Source organism: Cyprinus carpio, chromosome B8 (assembly GCF_018340385.1).
Source record: "Cyprinus carpio isolate SPL01 chromosome B8, ASM1834038v1, whole genome shotgun sequence".
Lineage (NCBI taxonomy): Eukaryota > Metazoa > Chordata > Actinopteri > Cypriniformes > Cyprinidae > Cyprinus > Cyprinus carpio.
In genome coordinates this window covers 7,406,970-7,424,001 of record NC_056604.1, presented here as the reverse complement: position 1 = coordinate 7,424,001, position 17,032 = coordinate 7,406,970, and the positions used below count along the sequence as shown (strand labels likewise).

The following is a 17,032-nucleotide window of genomic DNA, read 5'->3' as shown; positions in this document are numbered from 1 at the left end:
AACTTCCTTTCCACAAGGAAACATGATATGGCACGAAAGCATTCTACAGATGAACAGATGAGAGAGACGGCAAAGAGTATATCATGTGGAAAAGTGACAGCGGTCATTGATAAACCAATAAAACTAATGGCTGACAATTCTCCCATTCATTTACATAACCTCAAGATTTTCTCCCAGTGCATTTTATGCTTCTTCGAGAACTTCTTTAACTTCATCTATTAAGCCTTCAAGAAATGGCAAAGTGAAACAGAGTAAAATGCTGTATCAGCCAATCAACAGAAACATACACTGTGCCAGTTACGGTTAACGGACCCCAAAAAACAAGGCTATTTAAAGTGCAGATGAACCAAGTCTGTCATGCTAGGAACGGAGTGATAAACTGTTGCTGAGTGTTCATGCATACAATTTATAAAAGCAACGAATTAAGTATTACAAAAAAAAAAAAAAAACAACCCAAAAAAACAACCCAAAGGGTAGAACGTGAGTATCAACTGATACAAGTCTGTACCCTTAACCTACAATGAAAAAGTAAATAAATAAAATCGCTACTAATAAAAAAATTCTAAAGCTTTCCTCAGAATCATTCAAGGGTTGTAATGATCAGAAAAATCCCCTTATTTTAACCTCTGCTGATTTGTAAGAGAATTACCTAACGCTTTTTTTCACATGTGAAAGTAGGAAAGGTTTCTTCAGAATACTTCTGAATACTATCAAGAAGCCTACAGGACTCTTGTGTTTGTCGTTTCTCCGTGAGCATGTTCCAGGCTACAGCGCACGGGGCCGCTTGGGGTTAATCTGCTTGCTGGCTTGTTCCTCCTCTTGGAGAGCAGAACGGAATGACCTCACTTTATCTGACAATACGAGCAGACACGCATCCATTAATAATCATTCCATCAGGGGAAAACTAAAAGGAAAGAACATTCTACAGGATGCTTTACCTCTGAGCTCAATAAGAATATCAATCTTCTGGTCAAGAATCTGCTCCAGCTGAGAAGAGTAGGAGTCCACGTCGTAGTCCACCTCCTCAGTCATCTCCAGGAGAACCTTCTCATCCTCAAGCCACCTGATAGACTCCTGTCAGCACATATAATGTGAACATCATCATTAGCAATTCCCTTTTTCAGTTTTGGGACTAAACCGTATCTGAGTACAAACGAAAGTAAAAAGTTCAGAACAAAGACGCACAACAAACCAAATGCTGACGTCAACTGGACTAAAAAGCTCTAGTGTGAAAGGGACCTCAGAGGAATAAACACCTGAAACACAGCCCTGTGGTCTTCCAGAACCTGCTCCTCCATCTCCACCAGCTGAGACACCGCCTCGTGGAACGTGAAGAGCTGAGGGGAGACTTCCTCTTCCTGTCAATATTCAAACATAAGCTTTTATCCTACCTACATTAAAAAGATTTAATTTGTTTGGTCCACAATATCTGAGACAATAAATCGATTGCCTGCCTAATTTTCCTGTTTATGGTTTCAGCCTTATGCTTATATATGATATGCAATATATAAAGCATGAATACACTGATAACAAAAAATAAAGCCTTTATAGGCACATACTAGTAGAGGCCAAAAGTTTACACCCCCCTTTCAGAATCTGCAAAATGCTTATTTTACCAAAATAAGAGGGATCATACAAAATGCACGTTATTGTCTACTGTCCTGTCTAATGTCTAGTACTGACCTGAATAAGATATTTCACATAAAAGATGTTTACATATAGTCCACAAAAGAGAAAAAAAAAGTTGAATTTATAAAAATGACACCGTTCAAAAGTTTACATGATTCTTATACTGTGTTGTTACCCGAATGATCCACAGCTGTTATTTTTTTGTTTAGTGATAGATGTTCATGAGTCCCTTGTTTGTCCTGAACAGTTCAACTGCCTGCCGTTCTTCAGAAAAATCCGTCAGGTCCCACAAATTCTTTGGTTGTGTATTTGAACCCTTTCCAACAATGACTGTATGATTTTGAGAACAATCTTTTCACACTGAGGACAACTGAGAGACTTGTATGCAACTATTACATAAGGTTCAAACGCTCACTGATGCTCCAGAAGGAAAAATCATGCATTAAGATTTTTGAATTTGAAGATCAGGGTAAGTTTAACTTATTTCGTCTTCTTGGAAACATGTAACTATATTCTGTAGTCTTTGAAGGGCAGTACTAAATGAAATATGATATTTAGGCAAAATATAAAAAATGTACACATCTCCATTCTGTTCAAAAGTTTTCACTTAATGCATAGTTTTTCCTTCTAGAGCACCGGTGAGCATTTGAACATCTTATATGTGAAATATATTATTCAGGTCAGTACTAAATAAACAATAACATGCATTTTGTATGATCCCTCTTATTTTGGTAAAATAACATTTTGCAGATTCTGAAAGGGGGGTAAACTTTTGACCTCAATTGTATAATATATGAATCTGCACAGAAAACAAAAAGGTATAATTAGTTGGAAAACTACAGGGCTAGGAGGGTTTTTCTTTCTTTCCTTTTCTTTTTTTTAAATTAATACTTAATATTTAGCAAGGATTAAATTTATCAAGTGACATTTATAATATAATTTATGTAAACAGTAATAGACACAAATTACACTTCTAAAATGTATCACTGGAGTAGGTGTCATTACTGTCTCCTCATGCATGCATTTTTAAGCAGAGGAAGTACTAGGAACAGATGTCTTTTTACATTCTGTTCACAGAGCAGTTTGAGGTCATCTCTCTGAGGGGAGTTTCCCAAATCCCATTCCTCATCCATGATGTTCAGCTGGTTGATGGCGTTGACATTGGGGCGGACTCCCTCGGTCACAGCATTGGGATCCACAGTTAGCTCCTTCACTCTAAAAGTACAGATTGACAGCATTTATGATGATGTTTTTAGAGCAATCATGCTGACTTAAATGACACCATGCACAGGTCACAGGACTCAACTGGGGGAGATGCTTGTTTTGGCTGCGACACTGCATACTCCTACCTTATTTTTAAAACAGAACCTTACATTATTTCAAAAACGTTTTATGACAAAATCAAGGGCAGTTTGTTTTTTAATACAACTAAAAAATAGACATCATCCCATAGGTGCAGTTGGGCATATAAATTGCAGCAATCTGTGCAGCTAACGCAACTGTTTATGGTGTCATCTCATTTTTATTAATTGAGTACAGTGTTTGTGTGTATTAATATTCATATAATGAAATATTTCTAAAGGAGAAGTAAGGATGACAGCACCACAGATATGCCAGACATTCCCAGGGTTAGAGAAATGAAATGACAGCAGATCAGAGGGGAAATGAAAAATGTTTACACCAAAAGCACAGCCATTAGTGTGAGAAGTGAGTGCAGCCAGTGTTTCTAATAAAATGAAACAGACTGTGGTTATATACACAGCAGTGAATGAGTATTTCCATGCATTGGTTGCAAGCCAATGCGGGATGTTGGTTGTCTACTGAGCAGTGCTGGGGAAGCTACTTTGAAACTGATTGCCAAGCTACAGTATAATGTAAAACATTGTTCCCTACACTACAAGTTACTAACAAGAAAAAAAAGAGTGAAGCTATATAAGATGGTAATATATTTATAATTATGTAACTTTAATAATAATAATACATTTATATTTGAAATCAGAGCATAACTAAAAACAATGAATTAAAAACAATGTTCATTGTTATTAAAACAATGAACATCTCAATTAAGGTCACAACAAGCACTTATATCTAATAAGACACCCAAATATAAACAACTCAACTGAAAACATGAATAAACAGCATTTAAAGGGGTCATATGATGCAATTTCAAGTTTTCCTTTCTCTTTGGAGTGTTACAAGCTGTTCATGCATAGATAAGATCCCTAAAGTTTCAAAGACTAAAGTCTCAAACCCAAAGAGATATTCTTTATAAAAGTTAAGACTTGTCCATGCCCTCCTAAAACACCCCATTTAAACACACCCCCACATGTCTACATCACTGTGTAGGAAGATTTGCATAACACCGCCCAAATGTTCACGCAAAGAAAGAAGGCATAACTTTGATTCTCGCTGTAGTATTGTTGCTGCCGCCGCCATGTCGTGGAGACGATGTGTGTTTCATTGTGAAAGCGAAACTACTTTGTTTGGCCTTCCAAAAGAAGACACAACTAGAAATCAGTGGATAAGTTGTATTTACAACACTGTTTCAGAACAGACCAAAACAAACATACATATGCGAGCTGTGCATTTTACGGAGGACTTTTTCCTGAACCTGGGAAGGCTGTGCACAAAGGTTGTTTCTATAAAGTGGGGCAATTCCAACTTAGCAAGGACAGTCTGGTGCTTCTGACTCACAGCCTGTAAGTATGTTTTCATATTTAAACAATTTGCCACTGATGATTCAAACACGAGTTTTGAGCAGTGTAGAGTAGCACTTGTTTGTCGTTTCTCCAAAAACAAAATCACACAAAATTTTTTTTTTACACGCCGCGATACACAAAACACAAAAAAAACACTATAAAACACAATAAAACCCAAAAATATCCCCACAACATGAAACAAAAAACTCCTCATTTGTAATGGGTTTTATTGGTTTTTATCTCATCGCACTGCGACACGGCATCACAGTATGGTAAGGGTGTAACATTTCTGTCACACGCTTGAGGTATCACAACGCACTAGATGGCTGGTCAATCAGCATACACCTCGCTTTTCAGAATGATGAGCTTTGTAAAAATTAATGCGTTTCAGAAAGGCGGGGCATAGAGGAGTAACAATAATGCACAGTATGTGGAAAATAATGTGTTTTTTTTTTACCTTAAACCGCATAAACGCATTGCACTACACCAAATACACAAAAACATGTTCTTTTTAGCAACGCCATATGACTCCTTTAACTAAACATATGGATAAACACAAGTTGAAAAATTTTATACAGAGATTACCAAGTAAATAAGTAAACCTTTTTTTTTTTTAAGTAGATCATTGAAAGTGATCCAAGGTTGTGATGACACACAACCTTAAAGTGGAAGTGAAGCAGTCAGTTAAGTTAACATTATTTAGTAAAGGGATTTCCACTTTGATTAAAAAAATATATAACAAACATGATTAATATAACCATTTTAAAGAAAAAGGGATGTTTTGTTAACGCTTTTGGAGCAAGGGTGCCGCCATCTTGCAGTACCACCGTGTGTGACGTCACGGGGTTGGTTCGCTCCAATGGCCAGTGCAGTAATATAAGCATTTCTTTATATTTTGAACACACAAATGTTATTTTAACACACAAATAATAACTTGGATGAATATTCAGCATAAAACGGTCTATATCTTAAGTTTTGATCGTGGTATCCCAAACATTGTTTTCATAATGCGAGGCCAACGTGATGTAAACAAACAATGCTTCATACATTATCATTCATGTCGCATTTTATTATGTCAGACCATTAAGACATATGTATTACATTCACTGGTTCACCAGTTGTATGTATCATATTTTATGTTCACATGCGAATACAATTAGCTTTCCTGCTGTTAACAGGACTTAACTAATCACCTATCTGAACAATCGGACCAGTGCTGCTTCCTCAAAGTTTATCATTCTCACGTGTTTTAAGTCGTGTCATTTAAATATTTAAGTGTTTTAAGCCATTCAAGTGTGAGACAGTACAGAATAGATTTCAATGCGGTACTTACACGCTGTGATAGACCTTTTCTGAAAGAGATTTTAATGTGGTACTCATGCGTTGTGAATGTGATAGGTCATTTCTGTTCGCACCGGCAGCGGCGGCACAACACACACACACACACACACACACACACACACAGAAAGCCACAGCTTGGCTCGGACAAATTGAGCTTTCCTTCGCGACTTCATCAGCAAATGCACACAAAGCACATCGGAATGACAGTCTTGAGGAGTATCCACGTAAACAAGTATTTTTTCCGACCCGCACTTTACCCCAAACCAGCAGGTTCACAACTTCTTCAACCCCTAATAGGTCCTACTGCTCGGCCCCATCGACGTATATGCTCTAATGCATAGGCAACTGCACTTATTATGGCCTTAACAGTGCTTTCAAGGTCATCTTTCTCCATTTCAAAACAAGCGTGTGTTCAAAATGTAAAGAAATGCTTATATTACTGCACTGGCCATCGGCGCGAACCAACCCCGTGACGTCACACGCTGTGGTACTGCAAGATGGCGACGTCCTTGCTCCAAAAGTTATAACAAAACAACCTTTTTTCTTTAAAACGGTTACATTAATCATGTTTGTCATATTTTTTATTAAAATGGAAGTTATTTTCCTGAATAATGCAAACTTGACTGACTGCTTTATTTCCACTTTAAGGTTCTTTGGTTTTCATGACAAAGTTTAGTAGTTAAGCGCAAATAAGTAAAATCTGACAATAGTCTATAAAATTTTTGAAGTAGTGATACTTATGACATCTCTTGTCAGAATAAAGTTTTTTTTCTAGCTGATGAAGGATAAAAACATTGACAGCCAATCAGAATCCATCCTGCTTAAAAGAGTTTGAACAGTCGCGTTCACAACAGACCCGGAAGAGAAGAAAAAGCGGAATAAAGTCGTAATTTTTGTTATTTTTGGAACAAAATGTATTTTTGATGCTTCAGTAAATTCTAACGGACCCTCTGATATCACATGGACTACTTTGATGATGTTTTTATTACCTTTCTGGACGTGGACAGTATACCGTACATACATTCTCAATGGAGGGACAGAAAGCTCTCGGACTAAATCTAAAATATCTTAAACTATGTTCCGAAGATGAACGGAGGTCTTACGGGTTTGGAACGACATGAGGGTGAGTCATTAATGACATAATTTTAATTTTTGGCTGAACTAACCCTTTAAAGATGTAGAAGACAGAACTGCAGTGCGTGCCTATAATATACAGATCATTATCATGCATTGTTGTGGATGCTTATATAGTTATCATTATTGTTATTGGTGTGAATGGGCCTCTCAACAGTGTAACAAAAAAATTATTTAGGGGTTTGAATTTTTTCACTTCTTGTGGAGAGGGAAAAGAATGCTTGTTCGTGAAAAAGCTAATGTTGAAAAGAGTTTGGTTACTATTTCGCTACTGAAAAATGTTAGTAACTTCTATTACTAGTCTTAGTTAGTCCCCAACACTGCTGCAGTGTATCTGACTAACAATAAGGTGGGAAGTTGCATAGACATGTGCGCATACTCATAGGTAGGAGAGGGTTCAGAGCGACTTCCTCCCCCCTGAGAGAAGGGGATGTCAGAGGGGCTAATCCCAAACTCCTTTACTCTGAAGACAGTCAAGACAGAACAGAGAAAAACAGCAAGACAGAGAGAAGAGCACAGCCAATCAGGAGAGATATGACAAGACTTTTTTCCAATTGGCACTAGCTTGTCACCTCACTGGTAAATACAACAACAGTTGCAAGTTACATTGGCTAGAGTTCTACTCAACTTCTGTTTTCATAAATGCACAACAGAGTGCCATGTCCTAACCTGTTGGCATATCTCAGAGTGTTCAACGTGTTCTCACAGGAAGCCATGCCAGGAGAAATGGTGGCGATCTAATCAGACAGAAATCTCAATTAGAACTGTGCAAACAGGCAAAAGTAAACTTAACCAAATCCCAGTGTTCAAGAAGGATAGCTTAATCAAACTTACCATGCATGTCCTGGAGTTCTCGCCAATGAATGAGTCTCTGAGGACCTGTGTGAGCTTGCTCGCTCTGAATGGGGTATGAGGCTTATTAAGGCCCAGAGCCCTGATACATTCCTAATACATGGGACATGCAAGATCACAGTGATTTACTAGGCAATTTCATAATGACACTTCATGACCAAATGGTTGCTGACCCCTGCTCTTGGGTGGTATTTTTAAGGTGCTGACCTTCAGAGCCAAAAGACTCTTGTTGATTTCGGCTCCCTCTAAACGAGTCTGCCGATCAGCGCTGGACGTGTCCGCTCCACGTTCGTTACCCGCCAGATCAATGAGTGAGAATTTGCCATGCATCTTGCCCTTCCTTCGTAGAATGATTTGGAAGACGGCATGGCTACGGGATGAGTGGGCATTGGCTGATGTCTGACCTGAGGTCCTAAAATGGAAGATAAGAAGGTGAAATTTAAGTCAGGAGTGTCTGACTTATGTACCAAGACACTGAGTGGACTAATTACAGATCATCAAAGATCATGCATTGTTAAAGGGTTAGTTCACCCAAAAATTCTGTCATTAATTAGTCACCCTTATGTCATTCCAAACACGTAAGACCTTCGTTCATCTTCGGAACACAAATTAAGATACTTTTTATATAATCTGAGAGCTGTCTGATTCTCCATCAACGCACTTTTTTGGTTTTCAAGGACTACAATCAGAGATCACAATATCGTTATTATCTTTCAAATTCTAATAAATAAACAAATAAAACAAAATGGTACAAATAACGAGCAGTACATGCAAAGCATGCAACGACTGTGGCAACTTTAACATTTGAAAGGATAGTATGGCAAAGTTATCAATTTCCTTATTCAAAGTGATGTTTTTTTCATGAATATATCATTAACCTGAAGATTAAAAGCTTCATCAAGCACAAATGATGCGCTATATCACGGTTCATGGACACTAGGGGTGTGACAAAACATTTAGCTCAGGAGATGAGACAAAATATAGATACTTGCTTCACTAGAACGAGACAATATTTTAATACTATTTTTAAGAAATTTTCAATGACAAAATATTTGTCTTTTAATCACAAAAGGCAAAAAGCTGTTTGGAACGACATAAGGGTGAGTAATTAATAATAGAATTTTCATTTTTGGGTGTACTAACCTTTTAAGGAATACAGCAGCAAACAACTAGAGCAATATTCAGTGAACATGGTTGTTTTACCCATCAAGTTTTACCTGCAACTGTTACCCATTTCAATGAGTTTGAGGACATCCTCAGTGCATCTGACCTCACGCTCCTGAAGCCCAACCACCTGGACCTGCTGCTTTCCATCTTCTAACACACGTAGCTTAGCCTTACGATTCAACAGATCAAATACCTAAAGAAAAAAAGACTTTGAAAGACTTGTCCTATTTTTAAAATGGGCTTTACTTTGTCACAACCATTAGTAATCAGTTTTGCCTTTCCACTTGCCTTTCCACTGTAAATTTCAAAGAATGTTGCGTAAACCTGAAGATCCAGCTTCTTATAGTTTGGTTTCTTCAGCATGAGAAAAACATCTCGAGCTGTTTGTGTAAAACATGTACATGAATGAGTAAACACAAAAAAAAAAGAAAAAGACAAAAAAAAAAAAAAAAACATCAATTACCAGCTAATGCATAGATTCCTTTTGAACAATCCTGGTTCTTTCCTGAAAAATCTCCACCCATGGTCTAAAACACAAACCATTTCTTATTACTCTGATATATGAAAAACAAAAAAATTAAGTTGTGGCCTTTTCAGTACAAAAACTAGTAAACTGTACAAACTGTAATAAAAAAATTAAAAAAAAAATCTCAATTACATGAGTTTTTCCACTTCCTGTTTGGCCATAAGCAAAACATGTGGCCATTCCTCTATCAAAGATGGTTTCCACAAGGGGTCTTGCAGTAAACCTGAGAAGAAAACAGTTAAAAGATTTTTTTTCCTGACATAATTTTTAGTTAAAGATTCATGTATAATGAACAATGAAGGGAATCATCCTCTACCTGTAAACCATTTCATTTGTTGTGCTGTCATCAAAGGCATAATCAAAGCGGAATGTTTGGTTCTCTAGGTATCGAGTCAGGTCCACCTTCTGTTTTGGTTCATGGACCATGACAACATCTTTACTTGGAATAGTGATCACATCTAGGTCCTTTACAGTCAATTCTACAACACAAATGAGAAATAAATGACAACATATGAAGGACAATCAAAAACCAAAAAAAAAAGTACAAATGTCTGAGGCATTACCTTTTTTATTAAGGGGTCGTTTCCTAACACAAACACATATTCTGTGCTCCTCAATCTGTCGAAAAAATGAATGAAGTTTTACTTCTCCTAAAAAAAAAGTTTTACTTAACATCCAAAAATTAAGTACTTTTTTCTTACTAATAATATATTAAATATATTATATATATGAACATTTTTTGTATTACTATTATTATCATCATTAAAAGGTGGATCTCAAATGTATTAACGTGAACATGTCTGGGTCACATCCCAGTAATAATATAAATATTGGGGAAAATGATGATACATGATGGCTGTGTTTGTCTAATTGAATTTCATTAATTCATTAATTCTTATATTTATTATATTTTAAATATGACCCAGACATTAATTCATCAATACCTACCAAATCTGTCGTGGTTAGCGGTCGATAGTCCAAACTTGCTCTGAAGTCTCGGATCATCTGCAGTATTTCATAGTTTGGAATCGTTGTATCAATTTCCTTTAAAACAAACCAAGCACATTCACAATAGGAACACCACCAGGTGTCAATCCTGACAAATACATCACAATTAAAAGCTGAGAGACGAGGCAGAGAGATATGAGAGATATAATGAGAAGTCTTACCTGTGCTCGCTTTTCTCTCAGTTCTTGTTGCTGTAGCCTGCGTCTCTCCCTCTTCTCCTGCAATTTTTCCACTTCCTTCACACAGTTCGACTTCCTCCTTGCTGTAAGAGAGCAGAACAACACACAATTCCATTTTAACAAAGGCAACAACCATTTCCTCTCTTTCAGCCCGCCTCCTCCCACTCTGTATCTCTCTGTGTGTATGTGTGCAGACAGAGTGGCTATAGAGGCAAGCCAGAGCCTCTGGCAGCTGGCACATGGTAGCGCCAACAGTCCTCTCCATCTTAAAGAGCTTTATTCTCTGAGCAGACCTTTTCCAAAATCATTTATCTATTCACTCTTGCTGTCTGCAACACACCCTGCTACTATTACTTTACTACTTGCTACATTACTACTATTACTTGCAAACAATAGTATCATCAGAACATAAATTAAAAGACAGGTTTCATAATAAAGCCATTAATATTCATCTGATTGATTAATTTAATCTACCCAAAACAGTGTGCAGTTTGAACACTGACTCATCTCCACCAAACACCAAACTGGGTTGGGAATCTTTAAACTAGATTTAAATAGAAAGAATAGTTAACCCCAAAATTTAAAATTTACCCTCAGGCCATCCATTAAGTAGATGAGTTTGTTTCTTCATGGGAACAGATTTGGAGAAATTTAGCATTAAATAATTTGCTCACTAATGGATTCTCTGCAGTGAATGAAAAAATTAAAAGGCCAAACAGCTGATAAAAACATCACAACAATTCACAAATAATCCACATGACTCCAGTTCATCAATTAACATCTTGTAAAGCAAAAAGCTGCGTGTTTGTAAGAAACAATTCATTAATATGTTTTTAACGTCAAATGAGTCCTATAACCATAATATTGCATATTTCCAGTGAAAAAGTCTAAATTAGGAGATAAATATGAACAGATCTGCACAGAAGTGAAAACAGTCCAAAACAGTTCTAAACAAATGTGTTGCTGGATTTTGATGCGAGAGGACAACAGGGAATGGAGTTTTTCACTGGAGGAAGTGTTAATGTGTTATTATGGACTCGTATTTTGAATAGATGTGACAGTTTAAAGTTAAGACATATTAATGATGGATTTGTTTATTACAAACATGCAGCTTTTCACTTTACGAGATGTTAATTGATGGACTGGAGTCGTGTGGATTATTGTGTTTTTATCAGCAGTTTGGACTCTCATTCTGATGGCACCCATTCACTGCAGAGGATCCACTGGTGAGTAAGTGATGTTATGCTACATCAGTGGTTCTCAACTCCAGTCCTCGGGACCCACTGCTCTGCACATTTTGTTTGTCTCCCTTATTTATTGCACCTGATTCAGATCATCAGGCTCATTAGGAGAGAGATCCATGAACTGAACTGAGTGTGTCAGATTCAGAAACATTCAAAATGTGCAGAGCAGTGGGTCCCGAGGCCTGGAGTTGAGAACCACTGTGCTACATTATTCCAAATCTGTTCTGATAAAGAAATAAACTCATCTTCATCTTGGATGGGCTGAGGGTAAGTAAATTTTAAGCAGATTTTCATTCTTGGGTGAACTGCAATTCAGAGAAAGAATATCCACATATATGTGAATCAATTTTGCCCCAAACCCGCACTAAACAAGCAAATTAAACTGAACAATTGTTATTCCACCCAAAGGATGGGCAGCATCATGTTGCACATAGAAAACAGACTCCAGATTAATTCAGCAGACAGACTCTTGTAAGCTTCAAAAATTCAAAGCAAGAGGATTAATCAGGAAGGTTCAGAGTCAGGACAAGCCTGCCCGGTCACAAACAGTCACTGACATTCAGAGGGGCGGCTGGGGGTAGCCAAACCACACCCCACAGATTTGAGCCAAGATACCGACAGATGAGCAAGGGTTAGGTTTGCTGCAAAATTCAGAGTCTAAAAGGTTGCTTTCTCTTTATGCATCATACGCATCCTGTGCAGGAGGCCTCGGTCCTTTCAGCGTTTTTCTGTGGGGAAAAGGGGGTTGACAGGAACAGACTGAAAAGCACTGAGGAGTGTCATCTTACCGTTTTGTTGTTGCTGAGCTATCTGACTTTGGGTCAGGCTCTGTATGGGCTGAGAGGGCTGTTGTACTGGTGGAGGGGGTGCTGATTCTGGCTGTTGCTGCTGGGCCAGCCGTCCCCGAGTCGAGCCAACTTTAAAACAGAACACATAAAAGTCAGCAAATCACACTCAGACAAACAGAAGGCATAACAGGAGCACTCAAACATGCCTATGATGGACAAAAATGCTGCTTAGATAAGGCTCACCAAGTTTTCAAAAACAGCCATCTTAGTATCCTGATATAACTATAAGTCATGTGTAGTAAAACAGTCACTATAAGTTAAACACTCTTGCACATTTTAAGAGTGGAGGACTTGGTTCAATCCATCAGTTGTTAACAGCACAGAAGCAGATCTGAATGCAATACTTTAATCAACTGCAAGAAAGCAGCGGGGTTTATGTGGTCTAAATGACTGAAGAAGTCCGGCATATGTTATCAGAGAGAGAATGTTTTGCACTGGAAGACTAACATTTTTGTTAAAAATTGTCAAAAATGTCAATAAAAATCAAATGTGAGCATAAATATATCTTTCACAATAAGATCAATAAAATGCATTTAGAAAACAGATGAAGGGATGAGGGAGTTTCCATTTCATGTTGACTTTAACATCTGTTATTCTTTAGTAACCAAACAAATTAATCCTAATTATTACTAATTGTATTGAAAATGATAATTTTGTTGTACAGTAGTCATGTATCTGTTGTAATCTTTCATTTGTCTCAATTTTAACAGATTTTAGTGTACGTTTTTATATGCACCTTCTTCCAGCTCTGCTGAACTTACCCCCTTTGTTTACAAAACCCTGTTGTTATTATTTATATGTATCATTTAACACCATATCAACATCAAAGGCCAAATTCATGGCAAACTCAAGAGTAATAAATTAATAATAGTGATAATAAAAATAAGACTTCAATTAGTTATATAAAATAATGTTACAAAATTACAAAAACAAATCAACAATAACAACAATAAAAGTTACATAAAATCTATATCAAATTTGATTTTTGTTACAAAAAAAATCTAACATTTTCCAAGGAGAAGCTTTTTTTTAATGTCCATTAATGTAATTTCTTTATAACAACACTGCCTAATTATTATTTACAGTATTTTAAATAAAATATGCTTTACAGTCAAGGAAGACTTCACATTAAGCCAATTAGTTTTATTACAGTACATTAGATTTGCATAGTAACATTAAGCACTAAAAATGTTTAGAACAGGGCAAACGAGGAAAAAAGTTGTTCCCAGTGCATGTTATAACAAATTCAGAGTACCCTGTTAAAATCTGAAAACACTGCATCATGAGCCTGACATGTACATGTGCCGTACCTTCATTCTGAAGCACCCAGCACGTGCACACTACATTTTTTACACTTTTACAGATTAATAATTGCACATGGCCATACTGCATTTCATAACTTATTTTGATTTATTGTGCAGCCCTATTCCTGAGTCATATAACATCAAATATACCTCTGTTGTCTCTGGATGGGATTTCACTCCTTCCCGGTGCAATAGTTCTACGATTCTGCACACAAACAAGTGTACAAAAAGGTCCAAAAGTTGCAAACAATTAGAATGCAAGTTCAACATTTAACTCTGGCTTCGTACAAACCTTAGGGATTTTGTTGACCTTCACAGAGCTGGGTATAGGAGGCGGTGGTGTAACAGGGCTCAAGGAAATCTCCTCCTCTGGACCAACATCTGGATTTAGTGAGAATATGCACTCCAAATCAATCTGTTACAAAAAAATTAACAAGCTGTTAAGATTGCAAGAAATCTGACCTTTTTTTTCCAACACATGCAGTATATCCTAAAGAGAAAAATGGTACAGGGTACATGACAACATAATTCATATTTGTAAGAAACAGAGCATGTGTCCACATAATATTTCATACTGAGTTTCATAGTGTACCCTAACAACACCTGAATGTTATTCTATATATTATAAATAACACAGGCAGCTGAGAGGCTGCTAGACTTACCTCTTTTCCTTTAGTGTCTCCATTTTCTATCCATTCCACAGTAACACTTTCGTTATCTTCATTTAAAGAGGTCACCATGGCCTGGTGTATTCGCCCTGTAAGAAACCCAACACCTCTAAGTGTGAAAGGCAAATTGAAAACATTAATGTACCCATTTTGAAATTTTACACATCTAATGGGAACTTGAAAAGAGTTTATGTTGAAGGACAATTCAGAAGTTGTGCTAATAGCTACTGAAAAGTATCAGAGCATCACTGAAAACAAACAGCCACGGTTCCGTATCTATTATTCAGAGCTATTCCTACTCACACGTTGACATCCCTGCAATTATTCAACAGAAGCATCAGCAAGAAAAAGCACATATTATCCTGACATAAAACAAGCTATTTAAAACCCCTGCATGCAACATCTGGCCAAAAGAAAAGTTAATGCCAAGTTTGAAGTACAGCCACATCTTTATGACGTTAGAGACCTCCTCTGTTTAAAGATGTCACAAACACTGTTCATCTTCAGAGAGCATGTCAAGAGTCATCTCTATTATGCAACACATGAAAATTCCCAAAGAGACAGGAGTAGTTTGTCTAACACGTCAATAGACCTGGGCTCACTTGTTTCTTTGCTACAAGCTGAAGTTAAATATAACACAGCCTTCTCAAAGAGATAAAATCATAACCTCTTCTGACAGTCTTGCAAATTGTTTTGATGCCAGTACCAATGAGAAGCCACTGAATGCTCACGAGAATCCAACACTAGATTTACGAACTCTGTACTCAGACATCATTAGCAAAAATTGATACTTTGGTACTAAATTACAATTAATCGACAAATAAATAAAACCTAATATTCAGTGAATGCTGTACTATTATTAATGATAATAAAAACAACAATGATGATTAGTACAAGTAATATTAGTATAATTACTACTGCTGTTATTTAAATTGGTTGTGAGCTTTCTAAATGGAAAGTTGTTTTCATCTTTGTCATCTATCAATTATAACCCTTCCTAACCTTCTATTTTTCTATTTCTTCTATTTTTGAGAGACTGAAGTGTGAATATTGGTAATATATTTCTACATCTGATAATAATAATGCAACTAATCCCAAGCAGTCAATATTTCCTTTGGCCATTAGGATGGAGTTTAATCTATGAACACAAAGACTGACACATCACATAACTAACATCACATAACTACAATTATTAGGGCTAAAGAAACTCTCTAACGTCATTATAATTTCAAATGAGTAACTAATGTGAAGTCAGTGGCATCCAAACTTATGTTGAGTTTAAGACTCCAAGCTAAACAAGCCAGCTGGTTTGCATGAAACCAGCAACTTCCCTCTGTCCACACTTATTTACAACCAATCTGTAAAACAAAACATTGATTTGCAAGTGACTTAAGATGGCTAACCCACATAAATCCAGAATCTACAGTACTTACATGATTATACTCCCTACCAACACAATACATAAATAATTCCCCACTAATCTACATTAAGTAAGCCAATTTACTGGGCTGAAATCAAATATCATAGCACACATTATGAATCTAAACAATCTCCACCCGGATTTAGCAGGTGGCTAACGTAAAACCGACAGTTGCACTGTTGATTGACACAAGATCGTTAACTACCCCGGCAACCAGCACCAACAGACAAAACTTAACGACATATATCGATTTATACCAGGCCCGACCACCCAAAACTATCTTTTCTGTCAGGTTTTTTTGAGTGGTAACGTTAGCATCCGTTAGCCGAACCGGGGAAACGACTTTAACTGACGGTTACAAGCGACCCAAATATGAACTCACCATCGCTGCGCTTTATCTCCACATAAATCCCCACGACGATCTTGCCGAAGTTCACCGCCATGGCTCATTCATGGGACAAAGGGAATACTCAAATAGACTGGCGCGTGGGAACTAGAAACAGTGTTTGTGTTTGAATTTTTCACATTTGTTGTTCCGTGTTGCTCAAAAACCGGGAGGCGGCCACAGCGCCAGACATAAAAGAGGGGAGAGTACAGGGCGCGTGCGCGGGGGAAGCTCGACTTGCGTGTTTTTTTTCCCTCCACAAGCCCCGCCTCCTGCGTCAGGATTGGCTAGAAGCAGCTGGAGGTCTGAGCTCGGACAGTTGAGGTAACCATAGCAACCTTAATAAGCGGAGGAAGCCCGGGAGCTCATTGCTGGATGGCAAAAATTAAAACATGTTGATGGGCTGTGCTCTTTTTGTTGATATTAGGCACACTGAACTTAGTTTGGAGAAATCTGCCAAATGAACCAACATACAAAACTACCAAATTTCCTTACATTACTATAAGTTTGAATTCAGTGCTGAATTTAATACTCAGTATTTCATATAAAATCACTTTATAGATAGATATATTTATAATCTTAATGGAATTTCTTAGTAGATATGTAGTGGTAGACATTTTAATAAAGT

General features: G+C 37.1%; 1 protein-coding gene across 2 annotated transcripts; it reads right to left on the bottom strand.

Moving 5' to 3' along the window:
• Nucleotides 1-424: 424 nt before the first annotated feature.
• LOC109059015 (kinesin-like protein KIF2A) lies at nucleotides 425-16,629 on the bottom strand. Of its 2 annotated transcripts, XM_042729442.1 has the most exons (21): nucleotides 16,402-16,629; nucleotides 14,594-14,688; nucleotides 14,224-14,346; nucleotides 14,082-14,136; nucleotides 12,568-12,696; nucleotides 10,518-10,618; nucleotides 10,297-10,392; nucleotides 9,912-9,966; nucleotides 9,665-9,827; nucleotides 9,481-9,571; nucleotides 9,286-9,349; nucleotides 9,111-9,202; nucleotides 8,873-9,015; nucleotides 7,863-8,067; nucleotides 7,638-7,748; nucleotides 7,473-7,540; nucleotides 7,183-7,266; nucleotides 2,694-2,844; nucleotides 1,257-1,358; nucleotides 939-1,074; nucleotides 425-851 (listed from the first exon to the last, which is right to left on the bottom strand). In XM_042729442.1, exons 1-21 carry the CDS (start codon nucleotides 16,460-16,462, stop codon nucleotides 766-768), a joined length of 2,211 nt encoding a protein of 736 aa, XP_042585376.1. In that variant the 5' UTR covers nucleotides 16,463-16,629; the 3' UTR covers nucleotides 425-765. The 2 variants fall into 2 exon arrangements, with proteins under 2 accessions (XP_042585376.1, XP_042585377.1); XM_042729443.1 differs by lacking the exon at nucleotides 7,183-7,266 and having other exon boundaries at nucleotides 447-851.
• Nucleotides 16,630-17,032: the final 403 nt, after the last annotated feature.